Source organism: Pan paniscus, chromosome 23 (assembly GCF_029289425.2).
Source record: "Pan paniscus chromosome 23, NHGRI_mPanPan1-v2.0_pri, whole genome shotgun sequence".
NCBI classification, from domain to species: domain Eukaryota; kingdom Metazoa; phylum Chordata; class Mammalia; order Primates; family Hominidae; genus Pan; species Pan paniscus.
The window spans coordinates 31,015,288-31,034,346 of NC_085927.1; the positions used below are offsets into that span (position 1 = coordinate 31,015,288).

Here is a 19,059-nt window from a genome sequence, read left to right on the forward strand (position 1 = left end):
TATAACCAAAGCACTTTACATATGAAGACAGATCTAAGATGAAAATAACAGATAGAAAAAAGACTGGCCATCCATAATCAAAATGTGTATGGGTGTTTATGAAGGGGCATTTCACAATAACAATTGACGGCGCTACCAACAAGAAAGTAAACACAGGAGCCCTGAACAAGCCTGTCACTCACCTTGACCTGCTGGGTATTTAGAACACACTCTGTCGGCCTGACACGGTGGCTCATGCCTGTAATCCCAGCACTTTGGGAGGCCAAGCCAGGCGGATCACAATGTCAAGAGATCAAGACCATCCTGGCCAACACGGTGAAACCCTGTCTCTGCTAAAAATACAAAAATTAGCTGGGCATGGTGGAATGCATCTGTAGTCCCAGCTACTCGGGAGGCTGAGGCAGGACAATCACTTGAACCCAGGAGGTGGAGGTTGGAGTGAGCCGAGATTGCACACCACTGTACTCCAGCCTGGCCACAGAGCGAGACTCCGTCTCAAAAAAAAAAATCACTCTGTCAACAGCAACAATACACTTTCTTCTCAGTGTTCATTACAAGCTTTGTGCTGGGCCACAAAACAAGTCTCAGTAAATGAGATAGATAGAATTAAAATCATGCAGAGTGTATTCTCTGTCCACAGTGGAAATTAGGACTCAGTAAGATATCTGGAGAAAATGTTGGCCAGGCACGGTGGCTCATGCCTGTAATCCCAGCACTTTGGGGAGGCCAAGGTGGGCGGATCACGAGGTCAGGAGATCGAGACCATCCTGGCTAACACCGTGAAACTCTGTCTCTACAAAAAATACAAAAAATTAAACGGGCATGATGGCGGGCGCCTGAAGTCCCAGCTACTTGGGAGGCTGAGGCAGGAGAATCGCTGGAACCCGGGAGGCAGAGCTTGCAGTGAGCCGAGATCATGCCACTGCACTCCAGCCTGGGCGCAGAGCAAGACTCCGTCTCAAAAGAAAAGAAAAAAAAAAAAAGCACATGTGATCAGAGGGAAAAGACCTAAGATGCTTTAAGGCGGTTTAGGGGAAGATGACAGCGATGAGCTGAGCTCAAGTAGTAAGAATACCAGAATACAGAGTGTGACTTCCCAAATAAACAGAAGGAAAGGGGAGCATTGAAAAATCAGGATCAACATGTTACAAATGGGAGAAATAAATTCAAATATAGTAGAAATAATTTCAAATCACAATACTTGAAAAAGGCAGCTTGTCAAATTGGCAAAGAAAAAAGTGTCAAATGCTATGTACAAGTTTCTGGCAATATGGCAAATTATGTATCCTGAAAAACTAAAAATGCTGTTTACAATACTGGGGAGTGGATCTAAATCCATGAGCTGTAAGTAAGGAAGGAATCTTTGGAGGCTGAAAAGCCAGTCAAGCTCCTATATGACATGGGAGACAGACGACGAACCCACGAGCTTCATCCCTTGAGGAGTTTATTAGGCGACCTTGGTCTACACTCTCAGGAGAGGAGTGCACCAGAAATAAAGCCAGGTGCCCTGGCGTCCACCTGGAGCCAGGCGCGGGGCGCTGCACTTAGGTTGGCAGCAGCCCGTTAGCGCGCAGCTCCAGCAGCGGGGACAGCGTGTAGCGCAGGCGGCGCAGCGTCGTCTCCGAGGTGAGGCTCCAGAGCCACGCGGAGACGGCGCCGGGGTCCAACAGCACCGTCCAGAGCAGCGACAGCCCCAGGAAGAGGAGCGGCAGCGTCAGCAGCACCTGCAGCGCGCCCAGCACGCACCGCCTGCGGGGCGAAAGGCGGGCAGGTGGGCGGCAGCTCGGGCGGGCACCTGGGGGACCGCGGCCGCGCCCACCGCCCGGCTCACCTGATGGCCAGCGCGCGAGGACCGCCGAACAGCCGCGTCTCCTGCGGGGAGAGAGGGCCGCATCCAGCTGCCTCTGCGCCCGCGGCGCCGGCCCGGTTTCCAGGAGGAGGGGGAGGCGGTACCGCGGGGGGGATGGGGAGGGGTGTCCCGCTCCAGCCCACCCCGCCCGGACCCGCGCAGGCGCTCACTCGGTCCGCCCTGGCCATCTCCTCCATGAGCGACTCGGTGCTGTACTGCACTCCGCGAAGCTGCCCGTCACACCTGCGGGAACAGGCATGCAGGTGGGAGCCCGGCCCGGCCCCACAGTGCCCCGCCGCGCCCGCAGGCCCAACTCCCTTACAGTTCCCGGCCACTCTGCCAGGCGTCCAGCTCCTCCGCAGCCTCCATCACCTTCACCTGCACCTCCTGGAGCGGGTGAGAGTGCGGACTGAGGCCTCGGGGAGGCGTCCTGGCGGTGGGTTGGGAGACTTACCGCCCCAGGTCTGGGGGAGGAGAGGCGGGAGGCACCTTGGCGTCTGAGTGGGGCCGCACCTGCAGGACTACGGTCTGCTCCTGGAATATGGCCCAGGCCTCCGCTGTCTGCAGCGCGCCCTGGGTGTGGACACCCGGGTTAGAGTCGGCGGCGGCGGGGCGACAGGCCCTTCCCCATCCACACTCGAAAGCCTACCCTCCTCCAACAGAACCCGCTTCTGCCCTCACCTGCTGCAGCTTCTCCTCCTGCAAGGCGCATTTGGTCTCCGCCAGCTCCAGTTCATTCTTGAGAAGGACCCAGGGAATGTCAGGAGGTCCGCAGGCCGGCAACCCGCTGCGCCTCCGGGCCCCGCCCCCGGCCCTCAGTACCCGCCCCCAGGCGATCATGACCCCGCCCACGTCCTCAGGACCAGTCGTAAGCAACGCCCCAGCTGGCCATGGCCACGCCCCCTCCGCGCTCCGCCCCATTCTAGCCCTCAGAGCCCCGCCCCCAGGCGGTTATGCTCCGCCCACATTCCCCCGCCCCCGCCCACGCCTTCAGGGCCTGCCTTAAGCCACACCCCCAGGTGGTCACGGCCCCGCTCATGCTGCTGCTCCGCCCCTACTAAAGACCTCAGGGTCCCGCTCAAGGACCTGCAGCGTCACCAACTGGGCTGTGAGTTGCTGCTCCGTGCTCTTCTGGCTCTGCGGTTCTCCTCCGTAGTAGAAGAGCTAGGGGCGGGGCTCGTAAGGGCGGGGTTTACCGGGCTTCTGGAGGAACGGGTGTCAGGGGAGACAGGGACGGGGAGGCAACAAGGGCGAGGACAAGGGCAGGACTTCCGAGAGGAACCAAGAGACAGGCCCTCCCATCTCCTGCACGTACCTGACTCGACAGCTCCTCCCACTGCTCCTGCAGCTGCCTGCTGTGCTGCTCCTGCGGACAGGGTCCTAGGGCGGTGCCGACCTCTCCGCCGGTCCTACCTCACCCCACCCCCGGATCCTGCCCCCTTCCGCCCGCCCTGCCCCACCCCACCCTGGGTCCAGCCCCATTCCAGGACTCTTCCTCACCAAGTCCTCCTTGTGGCGCTCCGCCTCCTCCAGTCTTCTGCGCACCCGCTCCGCGCGCTCCCGCGCCGCCTCGCGCGCCTCCCTTTGCAGAGGCTGCGCTGCCTGGCTTCGCCTCCGCAGCAGGCTGCAGAGGGAAACTGAGGTTGGCGCTACAAGGCGGACTGGGTCGCTCAGGATCCCGCAGTCGCCAGGAAGGACCAGCCGCAGGCTCATGATTGAGGACTGGGAAGTCCTGGCCGAGTCCCCCACCTGGGTCCGCTGGGTGGATCACCCGTTCCCAAGGTCCTAGAGCAGAGATGCGGGCCCGGGCGGATCAGCCTGGTACTCTGCGAAGCACCTCGCGGCGCTGCCTGCGGGACCGACCCTCGCGCGCCCGCCAGGTAGAGCGGCGTTCCCCGCGCACCTCCGCTCCCGCTCGCTCAGGTCCTGCAGGCGCTGGTTGAGGCTCTCGCTCTCGGCCTCGAGCCCGCGTATCAGCTTCTCTAGCTCCTGCTTCCGCTGGCGACCATCTCGGTTATCCTTCTGCAACTGCAGCAGCAGCTCCTGCGTCGCGGCCATGGCTGTGGAGACCGAGCCTAAATGCCGCCCGCCTCGGGGACCCAGCCTGCGGCTGGCAGGCGTCACAATGGGCGGCAGGGAGCGCCTAGTGGGCTGGATCACAATGGGCGGCAGGGGAAGCCCGAGCGTAGCCCGACACATGCCTCTTCTCACGCCGGCCGGAGGCGGGTCAGGCCGGATCACACTTAGTCCATCACTGATGAAAACTGTGTCAAAGAGCCGTAATTGGATCAATGAAAGGTTAATAAAATACTAATACCAAATGCAGGCAAGTTGAAGATTGGTTCCCCCACAGTGCAGATGGCACTTGCAGACTGATCGATCTCTTGTGGAAAAGAACCCATAAATATGTTCGTAGCTTTTGACCCAATTATCCTTCTCCTGGGAAATTTATCCCAGGAAGGAGAAAAAATAATTTAAACCCACTATGCACTAAATGGTTCGCTGAAGTGGTTACAGTAGCCACAAAAAAAGGAAACAATTTTAATGATTAAAATGTGCTTGGGTATTATGTGGTATGCCTAGAGCTATGATGATGTCTAGTGAAAAAGAATTTGATTTAGCATTTATGCTAAAGTAAAATACATGAGCAAGATCCGTAAAGGAAACAGGAGGAAGATAAGCTCTTTCATTGCTTGGTGAGACTGTAGGTAAACTCGTCCTTTTATGTATTATTAGTTTAGAGACAGGTCCTGCTGTCACCAGGCTGGAGTACAGTGGAGCAATCGAGGCTAGCTGCAGCCTCAATCTCCCAGGCTCAAGTGATCCTTCCACCTTAGCCTCCCAACTTGTCCTTTTAAAATCTGCCTTTATTTGTCCAGTTACAATTATGAACTTGGATGCAAAAATCCAAAATAAATTACTAACAAAATCTAAAGGGAAACAGAAATCCATGGAAACCAAGCAGAGTTTATTCCAGGGATTGTTCAACATCAGAAAATCAGTGTTGTTCACCATATGGACAAACAGGGAAGAACTCCACGATCTCAGTGGCGCACTTCAATAGATGCAGAAAACATGAAGATGAGGGTCACCATCTATTAATAATTTTTTTTTTTTTCTGAGACAGAGTCTCACTCTGTTGCCCAGGCTGGAGTGCAGTGGCACAATCTTGGCTCACTGCAACCTCCGCCTACTGGGTTCAAGCAATTCTCTGCTCCAGCCTCCAGAGTAGCTGGCATTACAGGCACTCGCCACCATGCCCAGCTAATTTTTTTGTATTTTTAGTAGAGACAGGGTTTCACCATCTTGGCCAAGCTGGTCTTCAACTCCTGACCTCGTGATCCACCCACCTCGGCCTCCCAAAGTGCTGGGATTACAGGCCTGAGCCACCTCACCTGACCATCTATTGATAATTCTAAAAGCTCTTACAAAAGGGAGAGATAAAAGCACTCTCTAGTCTGATAAAGGCCACAGTAAACATTATAGTAAGGAGGAAGTATTAATAGTATATGCTTTTTTTTGCTTTTTTTTTTTTTTTAGAGTCAGGGTCCTGCTGTCACCCTGGCTGGAGTGCAGTGGTACGATCAAAGCTAACTGCAGCCGCACACTTCAGGGCTCAAGTGATCCTCCCACCTCTCACCCTTTAAGAAGTAGTAGACGGCCGGGCACGGTGTCTCACGCCTGTAATCCCAGCACTTTGGGAGGCCGAGGCGGGTGGATCATGAGATCAGGAGTTCAAGACCAGCTTGGCCAAGATGGTGAAATCTTGTCTTTACTAAAAATACAAAAAAAAAAGTTAGCCGGGTATGGTGGTGCTTGCCTGTAGTCCCAGCTACTCGGGAGGCTGAGGCAGGGGAATCGAACCCGAGAGGCAGAGGTTACAGTGAGCCAAGATTGCACCACTGCACTCCAGCCTGGTGACAGAGGGAGGCTCCATCTCAAAAAAAAAAAAAAATGTAGTAGTAAAGGCCAAGCACGGTGGTTCACACCTGTAATCCCAGCACTTTGGGAGGCCAAGGTGGGTGGATCACCTGAGGTCTGGAGTTCGAGACCAGCCTGGCCAACATGGTAAAACCCCACCTCTACTAAAAATACCAAAAATTAGCTGGGCATGGTGGCCTATAATCCCAGCTACTCAGGAGGCTGAGGCAGGAGAATCGCATAAAACCAGGAGGCGGAGGTTGCAGTGAGCCGAGATCGTGCCACCGCACTCCAGCCTGGGCAACAGTGTGAGCCTCCATCTTAAAAAAAAAAAAAAAATAGTAAAAGAGGCTGGCCACGGTGGCTCATGCCTGTAATCCCAGCACTTTGGGAGGCAAAGGAGGGCAGATCACGAGGTCAGGAGATCAAGACCATCCTGGCTAACATGGTGAAACCCCATTTCTACTAAAAATACAAAATTAGCTGGGCATGGTCGCGAGTGCCTGTAATCCCAGCTACCTGGGAGGCTGAGGCAGGAGAATGGCGTGAACCCGGGAGGCGGAGGTTGCAGTGAGCCAAGATCACGCCACTGCACTCTAGCCTGGGCGACAGAGCGAGAGTCTGTCTCAAAAAAAAAAAAAAATTATTTTTTTGTAGGGACAGAGTCTCACTTTGTTGCCCTGGATCGTCTCAAAATTCTAGCTACAAGTGATCCTCCTGCATTGGCCTCTTAAAGTTCGTAATGCTTTGCTCTTTTAAGTTTGTCTCTTTGTGAACATGTAAGAAACTACGGGGCCGGGCGCGGTGGCTCACGCCTGCAATCCTGGCACTTTGGAAGGCCAAGATGGACGATCTCCTGATCGAGGCCATCCTGGCTAACATGGTGAAACCCCGTCTCTACTAAAAATACAAAAAATTACCCGGGCGTGGTGGCGGGTGCCTATAGTCCCAGCTACTCGGGAGGCTGAGGCTGGATAATGGCATAAACCCGGGAGGCGGAGCTTGCAGTGAGCGGAGCTTGCGCCACTGCACTCCAGCCTGGGTGACAGAGCAAGATCCATCTCAAAAAAAAAGAAAACATTTAAAATGAGTTGGGTGTGCTGGTGTGCACCTGTAGTCCCGGATACTCAGAAGGCTGAGCTGGGAGGATCTCTTGGGCTTGGGAGTTTAAGGCTGCAGTGAGCTATAATCATGCCACCACACTCCAGCCTGGGCAACAGTGAGACCCCAACTCAATCAACCAATCAAAAATGTCTTCAGATCGGGCGCGGTGGCTCACACCTGTAATCCCAGCACTTTGGGAGGCTGAGGCAGGTGGATCACTTGAGGTCAGGAATTCAAGATGAGCCTGGCCAACATGGTGAAACCCTGTCTCTACTAACAACAACAACAACAAAAAAATTAGGTTGGGCGTGGTGGTTCAAGTGATTCTCCTGCCTCAGCCTCTCAAGTAGCTGGACTACAGACGCCCACCACCACGTCTGGCTAATCCTTGTATTTTCAGTAAAGATAGGGTTTCATTATGTTGGTCAGGCTGGTCTCGAACTCCTGACCTCGAATGATCCACCTGCCTCAGCCTCCCAAAGTACTGGGATTACAGGCGTGAGCCACCACACCTGGCCAATATTTTTTAATTTTAATTTTTTGTTAGAGAGAAAGGATCTTGCTCTGTCACCCAGGCTGAACTTCAGTGGCTTGATCCTAGCTCACTGCGGTCTGGAAATCCTGGGCTCAAGGAATCCTCCCACCTCAGCACCCCCAGTAGCTGGGACTACAGCATGGCTGATTATTTTTTTGTAGAAATGAAGTCTCACTATGTTGACCAGGCTGGTCTCAAACTCCTGGGCTCAAGTGATCCACTCACCTTGGCCTCCCAAAATGCTGGGATTACAGGCATGAACCACCCCCCCGGTCTTTTTTTTCCTTTCTTTTTTTTTTTTTTTTTTTGAGATCGAGTCTCACTCTGTTGCCTGGGCTGGGGAGCAGTAGTGCCATCCCAGCTCACTGCAGCCTCGACCTCCTGTGCTCAAGTGATCCTCCTGCCTTGACCTCCCAAAGCACTGGGACTACAGGTGTTAACATTTATTTTTTATTTTTTTATTTTTGAGACAGAGTTTCACTCTTGTGGCCCAAACTGGAGTGCAATGGTATGATCTCAGCTCACCGCAACCTCCGCCTCCAGGGTTCAAGCAATTCTCCTGCCTCAGTCTCCCGAGTAGTTGGGATTACAGGCACTCGCCACCATGCCCAGCTAATTTTTTGTATTTTTAGTAGAAACGGGGTTTCACCATGTTGGCCAGGCTGGTCTCGAACTTCTGACCTCAGGTGATCCGCCCGCCTCAGCCTCCCAGAGTGCTGGGATTACAGGCGTGAGCCACCACGGCTGGCCAGGCATTAACATTTATATAAACTAAATACACAGGGTGAGTACAGACGGTTGGTAGGACAAGGAGGAGGATGGGATCAGAAAGGAGGCGGCGAGAGCACCCACCAGGGATGAGGACAAGGGACATGAATGCTGTGCACCAGGAGGGGACATTCTGCAGATGAAAACTCTGCAGGTCAGAAGGAGAGTTTAGGACGCCTGCTACAACCAAGCACTGGGTCCCCTTTCACTAATGTTGAGAAATGCAAGCAAGACTGAAGGTATTTTGGTTACTTATAGTGGACTCAAAACGACCACAGATTGTCTACAGTTCTCACCACCAGTAGGTGGAGCCTGTTTCCCCAGCTCAGGAATCTAGGCTCACCCTTGGGTCTTGCTCTGACAAACAAGATGATGCAGAAAAGACTTTGTGGGCCTCCAGAGCGTGGACCTCAGAGCCTTTATAGCCCCTCTCACCCCCTTATTTTTTTTTTCTGAGACAGAGTCTTGCTTGGTTGCCCAGGCCAGAGTGCAGTAGCACGATCATGGCTCACTGCAGCCTTAAGCTCCTGAGACCAAGCCGTCCCCGTACCTCCGCCTCCCGAGTAGCTGGGACTGGCAGCAGCACCAACCAGCAGGCATGCCGGCAAACCCCCAGCCCCCAGCCAGCCCTGGGATGACTGCAGCTTGGCCAGAGCACCCAGGCAAGGTCTGCAGAACCTTTTGAGCACAAGGCCTGTTATGCAGCAAAGAATTACTGGATGTTTGTATTATTCGCAAAGGATTACTAGTGACTAAATTGTACTCCTATGAATGTGACACTATGCAGCAACCAGGTGACTGGGGTGGGGTGGCTTTACATGAGCTATTCTTGACATCTCATGTTATAATTGGTCCCCTAGTGGTCAAAGTTGAGGTGGGGGAGAGGTGGGGTGGGGACAGAACACGGGGAGAGGAGCTGCTGCATTTCAGCCCCCACCTCACTGTGCACACGACTTCTGTGAGCGTGTTCAGTCCTTACAACCTAAAGGAGCTGGCACTGAAGGCTTCCATTTACATAGAGGAGGGACACGAGGGTGCATGTGTCCTGAAGCTCCACCACCACCCTTGGATTCACACCCGAAGGTTAGAAAGGTGCTATCTGCCAGTGCTGGGCCTGGGGAAAGCCATTTAGGATCTGCTGCTTCTCTTTCAGATAAACTTTAGAACTGTCTTGTCAAATTCTCCCAAATACATTGTTGGGATTTGATAGGAGTTGCAAAAACAAAGCCTGTATGTGAAGCGTATATATTAAAAGGGAAGAATGGGCTGGGCACAGTGGCTCACATCTGTAATCCCAGCACTTTGGGAGGCCAAGGTGGGAGGACCACTTGATCCTAGGACTTCCAGACCAGCCAGGGCAACATAGCAAGACCCCTTTTTAAAAATAAAATATTAAAATAAAAATTTTAAAGGGAAGAATGGACACTCTCCATCATCAGATATTGGTCCCAGGAACAGAGCATTCCCGTCCAATCCCACAAGTCTTGCCTCAGGCCTCCTACAAATGTGCTATTTCCAAATGGGCTTTTGGCACATTTATCAAGGCTATGCCTATGTCACTTGTTTCCTGTTACTATTATGAAAAGGCCTTTCTGAAAATTTCATTTGGAGGCCAGGCATGCTGGCTCATACCTGTAATCCCAGCACTTTGGGAGGTTGAGGTGAGTGCATCTCTTGAGCTCAGGAGTTCAAGACCAGTCTGGGCAACATGGCATAACCTCATCTCTATCAAAAATACAAAAATTAGCTGGGTGTGGTGGTGTGCGCCTGTGGTCCCAGCTACTCAGGAGGCTGAGGTGGAGGATTGCCGGAGCCCGGGAAGCAGAGGCAGTGAGCCAAGAGCTACACTCCAGCCTGGGTGACAGAGCAACTGTCTAAAAGAAAAAAGGAGAAAATTGCATTTGGGATATACATATTACAGGTTAAATTGGGTCCCCCCGAATTCATATTGGAGTCCTAATTTTCAATACCTCAGAATGTGGCCTTAACTTGAAAACAGGGTCACTGCAGGTGTGATTAAGATGGGGTCTCAGCCGGGCACGGTGGCTCATGCCTGTAATCCCAGCACTTTGGGAGGCCGAGGAGGGCGGATCACAAGGTCAGGAGATCAAGACCATCCTGGCTAACACAGTGAAACCCCGTCTCCACAAACAATACAAAAAATTAGCCGGGTGCAGTGGCGAGCGCCTGTAGTCCCAGCTCCTTGGGAGGTTGAGGCAGGGGAATGGCGTGAACCCAGGAGGCGGAGCTTGCAGTGAGCCAAGATCGTGCCACTGCACTCCCGCCTGGGCCACAGAGCAAGACTCTGTCTCAAAAAAAAAAAAAAAAAAAAAAGATGGGGTCTCATTGGAGCAGGGTGGGACCCCATCCAATATGACTGATGTCCTTATGAAGTGGGAACTTGGCCACAGACGACACGCACACAGGCCCTCGAGGAAAGCGCCATGTGAAGGATGGAGTTCCGCTCCAGAAGCCAAGGAGTCACCAGGGGCTACGCAAGGGGCCAGACTCAGAGCCTCGCCGAGAGCCTGCAGGCGAGCATGGTCTCCACTGCCTCCACTGTGAGATGTGAACACCTGTGCTGCAGTGGCCGCAGGGAGCCAGTCCCGAGGGTCACACCCTGATGTCTGTCTGCAAGGGCCCAGCTGCTCTTACTGAGGCCTTTCCAGCGCAGCCGCCTCTCCACATTAGAGAGGATCAGCCTGGGCACATGGCTTGTGGTAGAAGGCCCTGATCACACCACAAACGCAGAGAGCGGCTTGTGATGCTCAGGTTTTCATGGCCACGTGGCTTCAGCCTCAGCAAGGAGGGCACCGGGCCCACGTCCGAGGGTTTACCTGGGGATGATCACAGTGAGGTGGGTGGCTCAACAGGACCTCACGGTGCTGGCCTGGGAGTGGTGTGCTCTGCAGGCCAGAGCTGTCTAGACGGGCAGTTTGCCTCTGGAGTCTTACGTGTTCACTTCTTCCATGGCTCCGGCTCGTATCCTCTTCTCCCATGGTCTTGGAGTGTCCCCACCATATCCTGTTGGGGAGGCATCATGACCCTTTTCTTTTTGAGACAGGGTCTGGCTCTGTCACCCAGGCTGGAGTGCAGTCACACAATCATAGCTCACTGCAGCCTCCACCACCTGGACTCAAGTGATCCTCCTACTTCAGCCTCCCATATAGCTGGGACTACAGGTGTAGCCACACCCGCTAATTTTTTTTTTTTCTTTTTGGATAATCTTACTCTGTTGCCCAGGCTGGAGTGCAGTGGCACAATCTTGGCTCACTGCAACCTCTGCCTTCCGGTTCAAGCAATTCTCGTGCCTCAGCCCCCAAAGCAGCTGGGATTACAGGCACGTGCCACCATACCCAGCTAATTTTTTTTGAGACGGAGTTTCGCTCTTGTTGCCCAGGCTGGAGTGCAATGGCGTGATCTCGGCTCACTGCAACCTCTACCTCCTGGGTTCAAGCAATTCTCCTGTCTCAGCCTCCCGAGTACCCAGTATTACAGGCACCTGCTAATTTTTGTATTTTTTAGTAGAGATAGGGTTTCACCATGTTGGCCAGGCTGGTCTTGAACTCTTGACCTTAGGTAGTAATCCACCCGCCTTGGCCTCCCAAAGTGCTGGGATTACAGGCGTGAGCCACTGCAACTGGCCAATTTTTTTTTTTTTCTTTTTTTGTATTTTCAGTAGAGACGAGGATTCGCCATGTTGCCCAGGCTGGTCTTGAACTCCTGAGGTCAGGCAATCCACCTGCCTCCCAGAGTGCTAGGATTACAGGCATGAGCCACAGTGCCCAGCCTCAATCACACCCAGCTAATTTAAAAAAAATATTTAGGCCGGCGCGGTGGCTCACGCCTGTAATCCCAGCACTTTGGAAGGCCAAGGCGGGCGGATCATGGGGTCAGTAGATCGAGACCAAAACTTTTAGTAGAGACATAGTTTCACTGTGTTGCCTAGGCTGGTCTCAGACTCCAGGGCTCAAGCAATTCACCTGTCTCAGCCTCCCAAAGTGCTGGGATTACAGGTGTGAGCCACTGTGCCTGGCTGTAAGAAACTAGCTGATGAAAAGGACCAGGTGGCTTTAAGCAATGGTAACAAAATATTAACTTAAATAATAAAATCTGGTCCAGGTGTGGTGACTCACCCCTGAAATCCCCACATTTTGGGAGGCTGAGGCAGGCAGATCGCTTGAGCCCAGGAGTTTCAGACCAGCCTGAGCAACATGGCAAAACTTCATCTCTACAAAAAAATTAAAAAAAAAAAAAAAAAAAAAAAGCTGGGCATGGTGGTGTGTGCCTGTAGTCCCAGCTACTAGGGAGGCTAAAGTGAGAGGATTACTTAGCCCAGGAAGTCCAGGCTGCAGTGAGCCGTGAACATACCACTGTACTCTAGCCTGGGTGATAGAGTGAGACCCTGTCTCAAAAATAAAAATAAAAATAAAATCTAGTTGGGCATGGTTGCTCACAACTGTAATCCCAACACTTTGGGAGTCTGAGGTGGGAGGACTGCTTGAACCCAAGAGTTCAAGACCAGCCTAGGCAATATAGTGAGACCTCTACAAAAAAAAAAAAAAAAATTTAAATTAGCCAGGTGTGGTGCGGCATTCCTATAGTCCCATCTACTCAAGAGGTTGAGGCAGGAAGATTGCTTGAGCCCAGGAGTGTGAGGCTGAAGTGAGCCGTGATCATGCCACTGCACTCCAGCCTGGGCAATGAATCATGACCGTGTCTTAAAAAGAAATAGGGGCTGGATGCGGTGGCTCACTCCTGTAATCCCAGCACTTTGGGAGGCCGAGGTGGGTGGATCCCGAGGTCAGGAGTTCAAGACCAGCCTGGCCAACACAGTGAAACCCTGTCTCTACTAAAAATACAAAAATTAACCAGGCGTGGTGGTGGGCACCTGTAGTCCCAGCTACTTGGGAGGCTGAGGCAGGAGAATCGCTTGAACCCGGGAGGCAGAGGTTGTAGTGAGCCAGGATCGTGCCACTGCACTCCAGCCTGGGTGATAGAGGGAGACTCCGTCTCAAAAAAAAAAACAACAACAAAACACCAGGTGCGGTGGCTCACGCCTGTAATCCCAACACTTTGGGAGGCTGAGGCAGGTGGATCACGAAGTCAGGAGATCGAGACCATCCTGGCTAACACGGTGAAACCCCGTCTCTACTAAAACTACAAAAAAAAGTAGCTGGGCATGGTGGTGGGCGCCTGTAGTCCCAGCTACTCGGGAGGCTGAGGCAGGAGAATGGCGTGAACGCGGGGGGTGGAGCTTGCAGTGAGCCAAGATGGCACCACTGCACTCCAGCCTGGGAGACAGAGCAAGACTCCATCTCAAAAAAAAAAAAAAAAAGAAAAGAAAAAAAACAGTAAAAAAAATAATAATAAAATCCAAAATCCTTGCCTAGGGCAGTCAAAGTCCTCCAGCCTTTGGGCCCTGCCAGCCTCACAGACCCCAGCCATTCTCCCACTACAGCCAGAATGAACTGTGTTTTATTTACGCACTTATTGATTTTTGTTTTAGCATTATTGGGGGTCAGCTGTCCCTGACTTGCCCACTTGCCACACTCAGCCAAGTGACCCTTGCGCTCCTGGACACTGTCCCCTCTGGCCTCGCAGCCATTCCTCTTCAAGGCGGCACCCCCACGGCTCCCTGGGTGAGTCCTGCTCTTCTCCCACTCTTCCGTGTAGGCGTAGAAACCCTGACGCTCTCCTTACCTCCCCTCCGCCTCACACCCTTCCTCCAGCCTGTCCCCAAGCCCTCGGGCTCTTCCATTGCAAACTGCTGGCCCATCTGCACCTTACTTCCTCAGGAGATGCTGTCCACCTCAGCCTGATTGCCACACAGAGTAAACGAGCTGATGTTTACAAAGTGTCAGTGACTCACAAGTGCTCACTAAACAGCTTTAAATAAAATGCGAACCTCCAAGTTCTGACCCCTGCTTACCACCTTCAACACTATGGCTCTGGACTGCACCATTCCGAGAGCTCCTAAGGAGCCTGGCTGCCCCCACCTTGTCTTCCTCCAGCAGCCAGTAGGGCCTCTCAGACCTTCAGAGAGCACAAGTCCAAACCCCAACATGGCTCCTAGGCCCGGCGCCGCCAGGACCGCTCCTGCCGCTGTGCAGTCTGCTGCTACAGGCCTCTGTGCCTGCTCATTCCTCTGCCTAGCCCCTCCCTCACTTCCTATGGCCTCACCCTAATGCTATTTCTTGGGAAGCCTTCCCAGGCCACTCATCCCCAATTGCAACAGTGTCCCCACAGCACTCAGCACTACCAAGGATGCTTTCATTTATTTATTTATTTTTTTGAGATAGGGTCTCACTCTGTCATCCAGGTTGGAGTGCAGTAGCATAATCCTAGCTCACTGCAGCCTCCACCTCCCAGGCTCAAGCAATCCTCCCACTTCAGCCTCCCCAGGTAGCTGGGACCACAGGCTGAGCCTCCGAGGCTGGCCTGTCTTCCCCAAGCATTCTAGGATCCAAGAGCTCACGGACCACATCTTGTGCACCTTTCCCTCCATTGACAAACCCAGGGCTTGGAAAACCACACACACTCAAATGCTCTGACACCTGAATGGAGAGCCAGCCCATCTGCACCTCAGAGACATGGCATCTGTCCAAGGCAAAGGCCGCTGCCAGTTGGGGCTGGGATTCAAATACTCTGGGCTCCTTTCAGCTGACCTGGAGGTGCAGCCTGCTGATCAAGAAGCACGGGATGGCCTGATTTCACAGCAGGGACCCTGCAGGAGGCAACTCATTGTTACCTTGGCCAGAAAGAGGAGCTGAACATGAATAGGCAAAAATTCCAAATCCCAAAATCGCTGGGGACTGAGTTTTTTTGTTTTTTTGTTTTTTGTTTTTTTTTGACATGGAGTCTTGCCATGTCGCCCAGGGTGGAGTGCAGTGGCGCAATCTCAGCTCACTGCAACTTCTGCCACCTGGGTTCAAGCAATTCTCCTGCCTCAGCCTCCCAAGTAGCTGGGATTACAGGTGCCTGACACCATGCCTGGCTAATTTTTTGTATTTTAAGTAGAGATGGGGTTTCGCCATGTTGGCCAGGCTGGTCTTGAACTCCTGACCTCAAGTGATCTGCCCAACTCGGCCTCCCAAAGTGCTGGGATTACAGATATGAGCCACTGCACCTGGCCATAGGGGCCGACATTTTCTTAAATCCACTGGTCAGCGGCATTAGGGGAAGCCACCTGGCTCAGAAAGTGTCTGGGCACAGGGACAGGTGAGCGCTCCTCAGCCATCTGCCCAGGGCACGGTTCTCGGTAGCACCAGGCGCACTGAGAAAGACACCTGGGCCCTGCTGGTGGCCCAGCCTCTTACACTGCCACCAAGGCCCTCCAGCCTCCCGTCTGGTCTCCACAGCACAGAGGCTAGCCTTTGCGTGGGAAAGGACGCAGCCTGGCACTGCAGGGAGAGGCCTCGGCTGCTGCACCCCTGGCCAGTTCTGGCCTCCTAGGGAGCCTGCAGCCCTGCCTGCCTTTCCCAACCCTGGTCCCCATGTGGCCCCTCGATGACTTCTTCCTTCAGCATGGGGTCCGTGCAGCTTCCTGCTCTGTGGGGGGCTTCCTGCCACCTCCCCGTTGGCTCTTTCCGCCCCAGCCTGGAGCAGTGGAAAGAGTAAGTCCGGCCTGTGCCGCGTGGGTGGACAGATGAATGTGGCCCAGGCCAGGGGGCTGCAAGACCAAGTCCCAGCCACCCAAGCCTAGGGCTTACACGTGTCCACACACTCTTATGCGATTGTGGAAAGGTGATCAGTATGGATGCTGCACGCTACCTTACAGCACGGTGGAGGCAGGGGCAGCATCCTGCCACTGGCAAAAGTAACATTTTACAGCACAACACCAGGGACCTTTAATGACACAGTCTGATTTTACCCAGGTCATTTCGAGAAAAAGCCTTTCACAAGCTTCCTTCTACATTTGCTGTGCAACTTAGTGAATGTCCTTTACAAAGTCCTATTGGAGGCTGGGCACGGTGGCTCACGCCTGTAATCTCAGCACTTTCGGAAGCTGAGGTCGGCAAATCCTGAAGTCAGGAGTTCGAGACCAGCCTGGCCAATGTGGTGAAACCCCGTCTCCACTAAAAATACAAAAATTAGCTGGGCATGGTGGCACGCACCTGTAGTCCCAGGTAGTCGGGAGGCTGAGGCAGGAGAATTGCTTGAACCTGGGAGGCGGAGGTTGCAGTGAGCCAAGATTGCGCCACTGCACTCCAGCCTGGGCAACAGAGTGATAGTCAGTCTCGGAAAAAAAGAAAAAAAAGTAAGTCCTGTGGGAAACATTTCTTGGAATATTTAGCATGGGGACACTTCCTTTTGTACTAAGATGAAAACCACCTCCAATTCCCACTTCCCGACCTTTGCTTTTTCACATCCCTCCTCTTTTTGGGAGCAGGGCAGAGGGACACCTTGGGCACGCAGAGCCAAATAGGATGCTCAGCCACACATTTTAGCCCCCTGGAAAGCATGGCAGCTTTCTCCTACTCCTGTTCTTTTACTGTGTCAAACATTCTCCACTCCATAGAAGACTTTTACTGCAATCCACCTCAAATGGCTTTTGGAAAACGACTTATTTTTTTTTCTTTTAAAGATAGAGTCTTGGCTGGGAGCAGTGGCTCATGCCTGTAATCCCAGCACTTCGGGAGGCCGAGGTGGGTGGATCACGAGGTCAGGAGATCGAGACCATCCTGGCAAACACAGTGAAACCCCGTCTCTACTAAAAATACAAAAAAATTAGCCGGGCGTGCTGGCAGGCGCCTGTAGTCCCAGCTACTTGGGAGGCTGAGGCAGAAGAATGGCATGAACCTGGGGGGCAGAGCTTGCAGTGAGCTGAGATCGTGCCACTGCACTCCAGCCTGGGTGACAGAGCGAGACTCTGTCTCAAAAAAAAAAAAAAAAAGATAGAGTCTCACTCTGTTGCCCGGGCTGGAATGCAGTAATGCAGTCATGGCTCACTGCAGCCTCAAACTCCTGGGGCTCAAGGGAGCTTTCTGCCTCCGCCTCCTGAGTAGCTGGGACTATAGATGCATTCACCTCACCTGGCTGAAAAGCTGGTTTTTGTTTTTGTTTTGAGACAGGTGTCTCACTCTGTTGCCCAGGCTGGAGTGCAGTGGCGCGATCTTGGCTCACTGCAACCTCTGCCTCCCGGGTTCAAGTAATTCTCCTGCCTCAGCCTCCCGAGTAGCTGGGATTACAGGTGCCCACCACAATGCCTGGCTGCTTTCTGTATTTTTAATAGAGACAGGGTTTCGCCATGTTGACCAGGCTAGTCTTGAACTCCTGACCTCAGGTGATCAGCCCACCTCGGGCCTCCCATAGTGCTGTGATTACAGGTGTGAGCCATCACGCTTGGCCAAGAAGCAAGTTTTTTTTTTTGAGACGGAGGCTCGCTCCGTCGCCCAGGCTGGAGTGCAGTGGCACAATCTCGGCCCACTGCAACCTCTGCCTCCCAGGTTCAAGCGATTCCCCTGCCTCAGCCTCCTAAGGAGCTGGGACTACAGAGGCGTGCCACCACCCCCAGCTAATTTTTTGTATTTTAGTAGAGACGGGGTTTCACCATGTTAGCCAGGATGGCCTCGATCTCCTGACCTCGTGATCCAGCCGCCTAAGCCTCCCAAAGTGCTGGGATTACAGGTGTGAGCCAACGCACCCGGCAGCCCAGCTAATTTTTTGTATTTTTTTTGTAAAGACGGGGTTTCACCATCTTGCCCAGGCTGGTCTCGAACTCCTGACCTCTGGTGATCCACCCGCCTCAGCCTCCCAAAGTGCTGGGATTGTAGACATGAGCCACCATGCCTGGCCATAAATGAAGTTTTACTGGAATATATCCATGCTCATCTGCTTACATATCATTGGTGGCTACTTTTTTTTTTTTTTTTTTTTTAAGTTTTGCTGGTCGCCCAGGCTGGAATGCAATGGCGTGATCTCGGCTCACTGCAACCTCCGCCTCCTGGGTTCAAGCAATTCTCCTGCCTAGCTGGAATTACAGGCACCCACAACCATGCCCAGCTAATTTTTGTCTTGTTTTTGAGACGGAGTTTCACTCTTGTCATCCAGGCTAGAGTGTAATGGCACGATCTCAGGTCACTGCAATCTCTGCCTCCTGGATTTAAGAGATTCCCGTCTCAGCCTCCCGAGTAGCTGGGATTACAGGCACCCACCACACCTGGCTAGTTTTTTGTTGTTGTTGTTGTTTGTATTTTTAGTAGAAAAGGGGTTTCACCATGTTGGCCAGGCTGGTCTGGAACTCCTGTCCTCTGGTGATCCACCCACTTTGGCCTCCCAAAGTGCTGGGATTATAGGCGTGAGCCATTGCGCCTGGCCCCACTGATGGCTACTTTTGCACTATGACAGAAGGCTGAGTAGTCACAACAGAGATGGTGTTACCTGTAGAGCCTGAAATATTTACTATCTGGCAGCCAGAGGCAGTGGCTCACACCTGTAATCCCAGCATGCTGGGAGGCCAAGAGGCTCACTTAAAGCCAGAAGTTCAACACTAGCCTGACAAGATGGCAAGACCGTCTCTACAAAAACAAAAAAAAATTAGCTGAATGTGGTGGCTCACACCTGCAGTCCCAGCTACATGGGAGGCAGCAGTAGGAGGATCAGTTGAGCCTAGGAGTTTGAGGTTACAGTAAGCTATGATCCACTGCACTCCAGCCTAGACAAAAGCTGGAGTAAATATATATATATATGTAAATCTATATGTAAATATAGATTTTATATATCTAATATAAATATATATATTTTTACAATCTACTTAATAGAAAGTTTGCCAACCTCTAGATCAAACTACACATTTTACAACTATTTGGTGGATATCAATTAGGGAGAAGAGAGTATAAATGAACTAAAATCCTTATTGATAATAAGTCCAGACTCCAAA

The 19,059-nt window shown here is 52.7% G+C and overlaps 2 protein-coding genes across 4 annotated transcripts; both read right to left on the bottom strand.

The window, feature by feature from the left end:
* Positions 1-1,427: 1,427 nt before the first annotated feature.
* Positions 1,428-4,228, bottom strand: LOC100976362 (transmembrane protein 191B). 2 transcript variants are annotated; one of them, XM_034948781.3, is made up of 11 exons: positions 3,753-4,195; positions 3,599-3,634; positions 3,350-3,473; positions 3,165-3,215; positions 2,915-3,013; positions 2,531-2,587; positions 2,363-2,422; positions 2,172-2,236; positions 2,020-2,092; positions 1,832-1,872; positions 1,428-1,749 (listed from the first exon to the last, which is right to left on the bottom strand). In XM_034948781.3, the coding sequence occupies exons 1-11, from the start codon at positions 4,046-4,048 to the stop codon at positions 1,545-1,547; spliced, it is 1,107 nt and encodes a 368-aa protein (XP_034804672.1). In that variant the 5' UTR covers positions 4,049-4,195; the 3' UTR covers positions 1,428-1,544. The 2 variants fall into 2 exon arrangements, with proteins under 2 accessions (XP_034804672.1, XP_034804678.1); XM_034948787.4 differs by lacking the exons at positions 2,172-2,236; positions 3,599-3,634 and having other exon boundaries at positions 2,304-2,422; positions 2,936-3,013; positions 3,753-4,228.
* A 140-nt stretch (positions 4,229-4,368) lies between these two features.
* On the bottom strand, positions 4,369-18,827 carry LOC117977439 (transmembrane protein 191A). 2 transcript variants are annotated; one of them, XM_063603238.1, is made up of 4 exons: positions 14,177-18,827; positions 11,132-11,201; positions 9,810-10,047; positions 4,369-5,624 (listed from the first exon to the last, which is right to left on the bottom strand). In XM_063603238.1, the coding sequence occupies exon 4, from the start codon at positions 4,862-4,864 to the stop codon at positions 4,391-4,393; it is 474 nt and encodes a 157-aa protein (XP_063459308.1). In that variant the 5' UTR covers positions 4,865-5,624; positions 9,810-10,047; positions 11,132-11,201; positions 14,177-18,827; the 3' UTR covers positions 4,369-4,390. The 2 variants fall into 2 exon arrangements, with proteins under 2 accessions (XP_063459308.1, XP_063459307.1); XM_063603237.1 differs by having other exon boundaries at positions 4,369-10,051; positions 11,015-11,201.
* Positions 18,828-19,059: the final 232 nt, after the last annotated feature.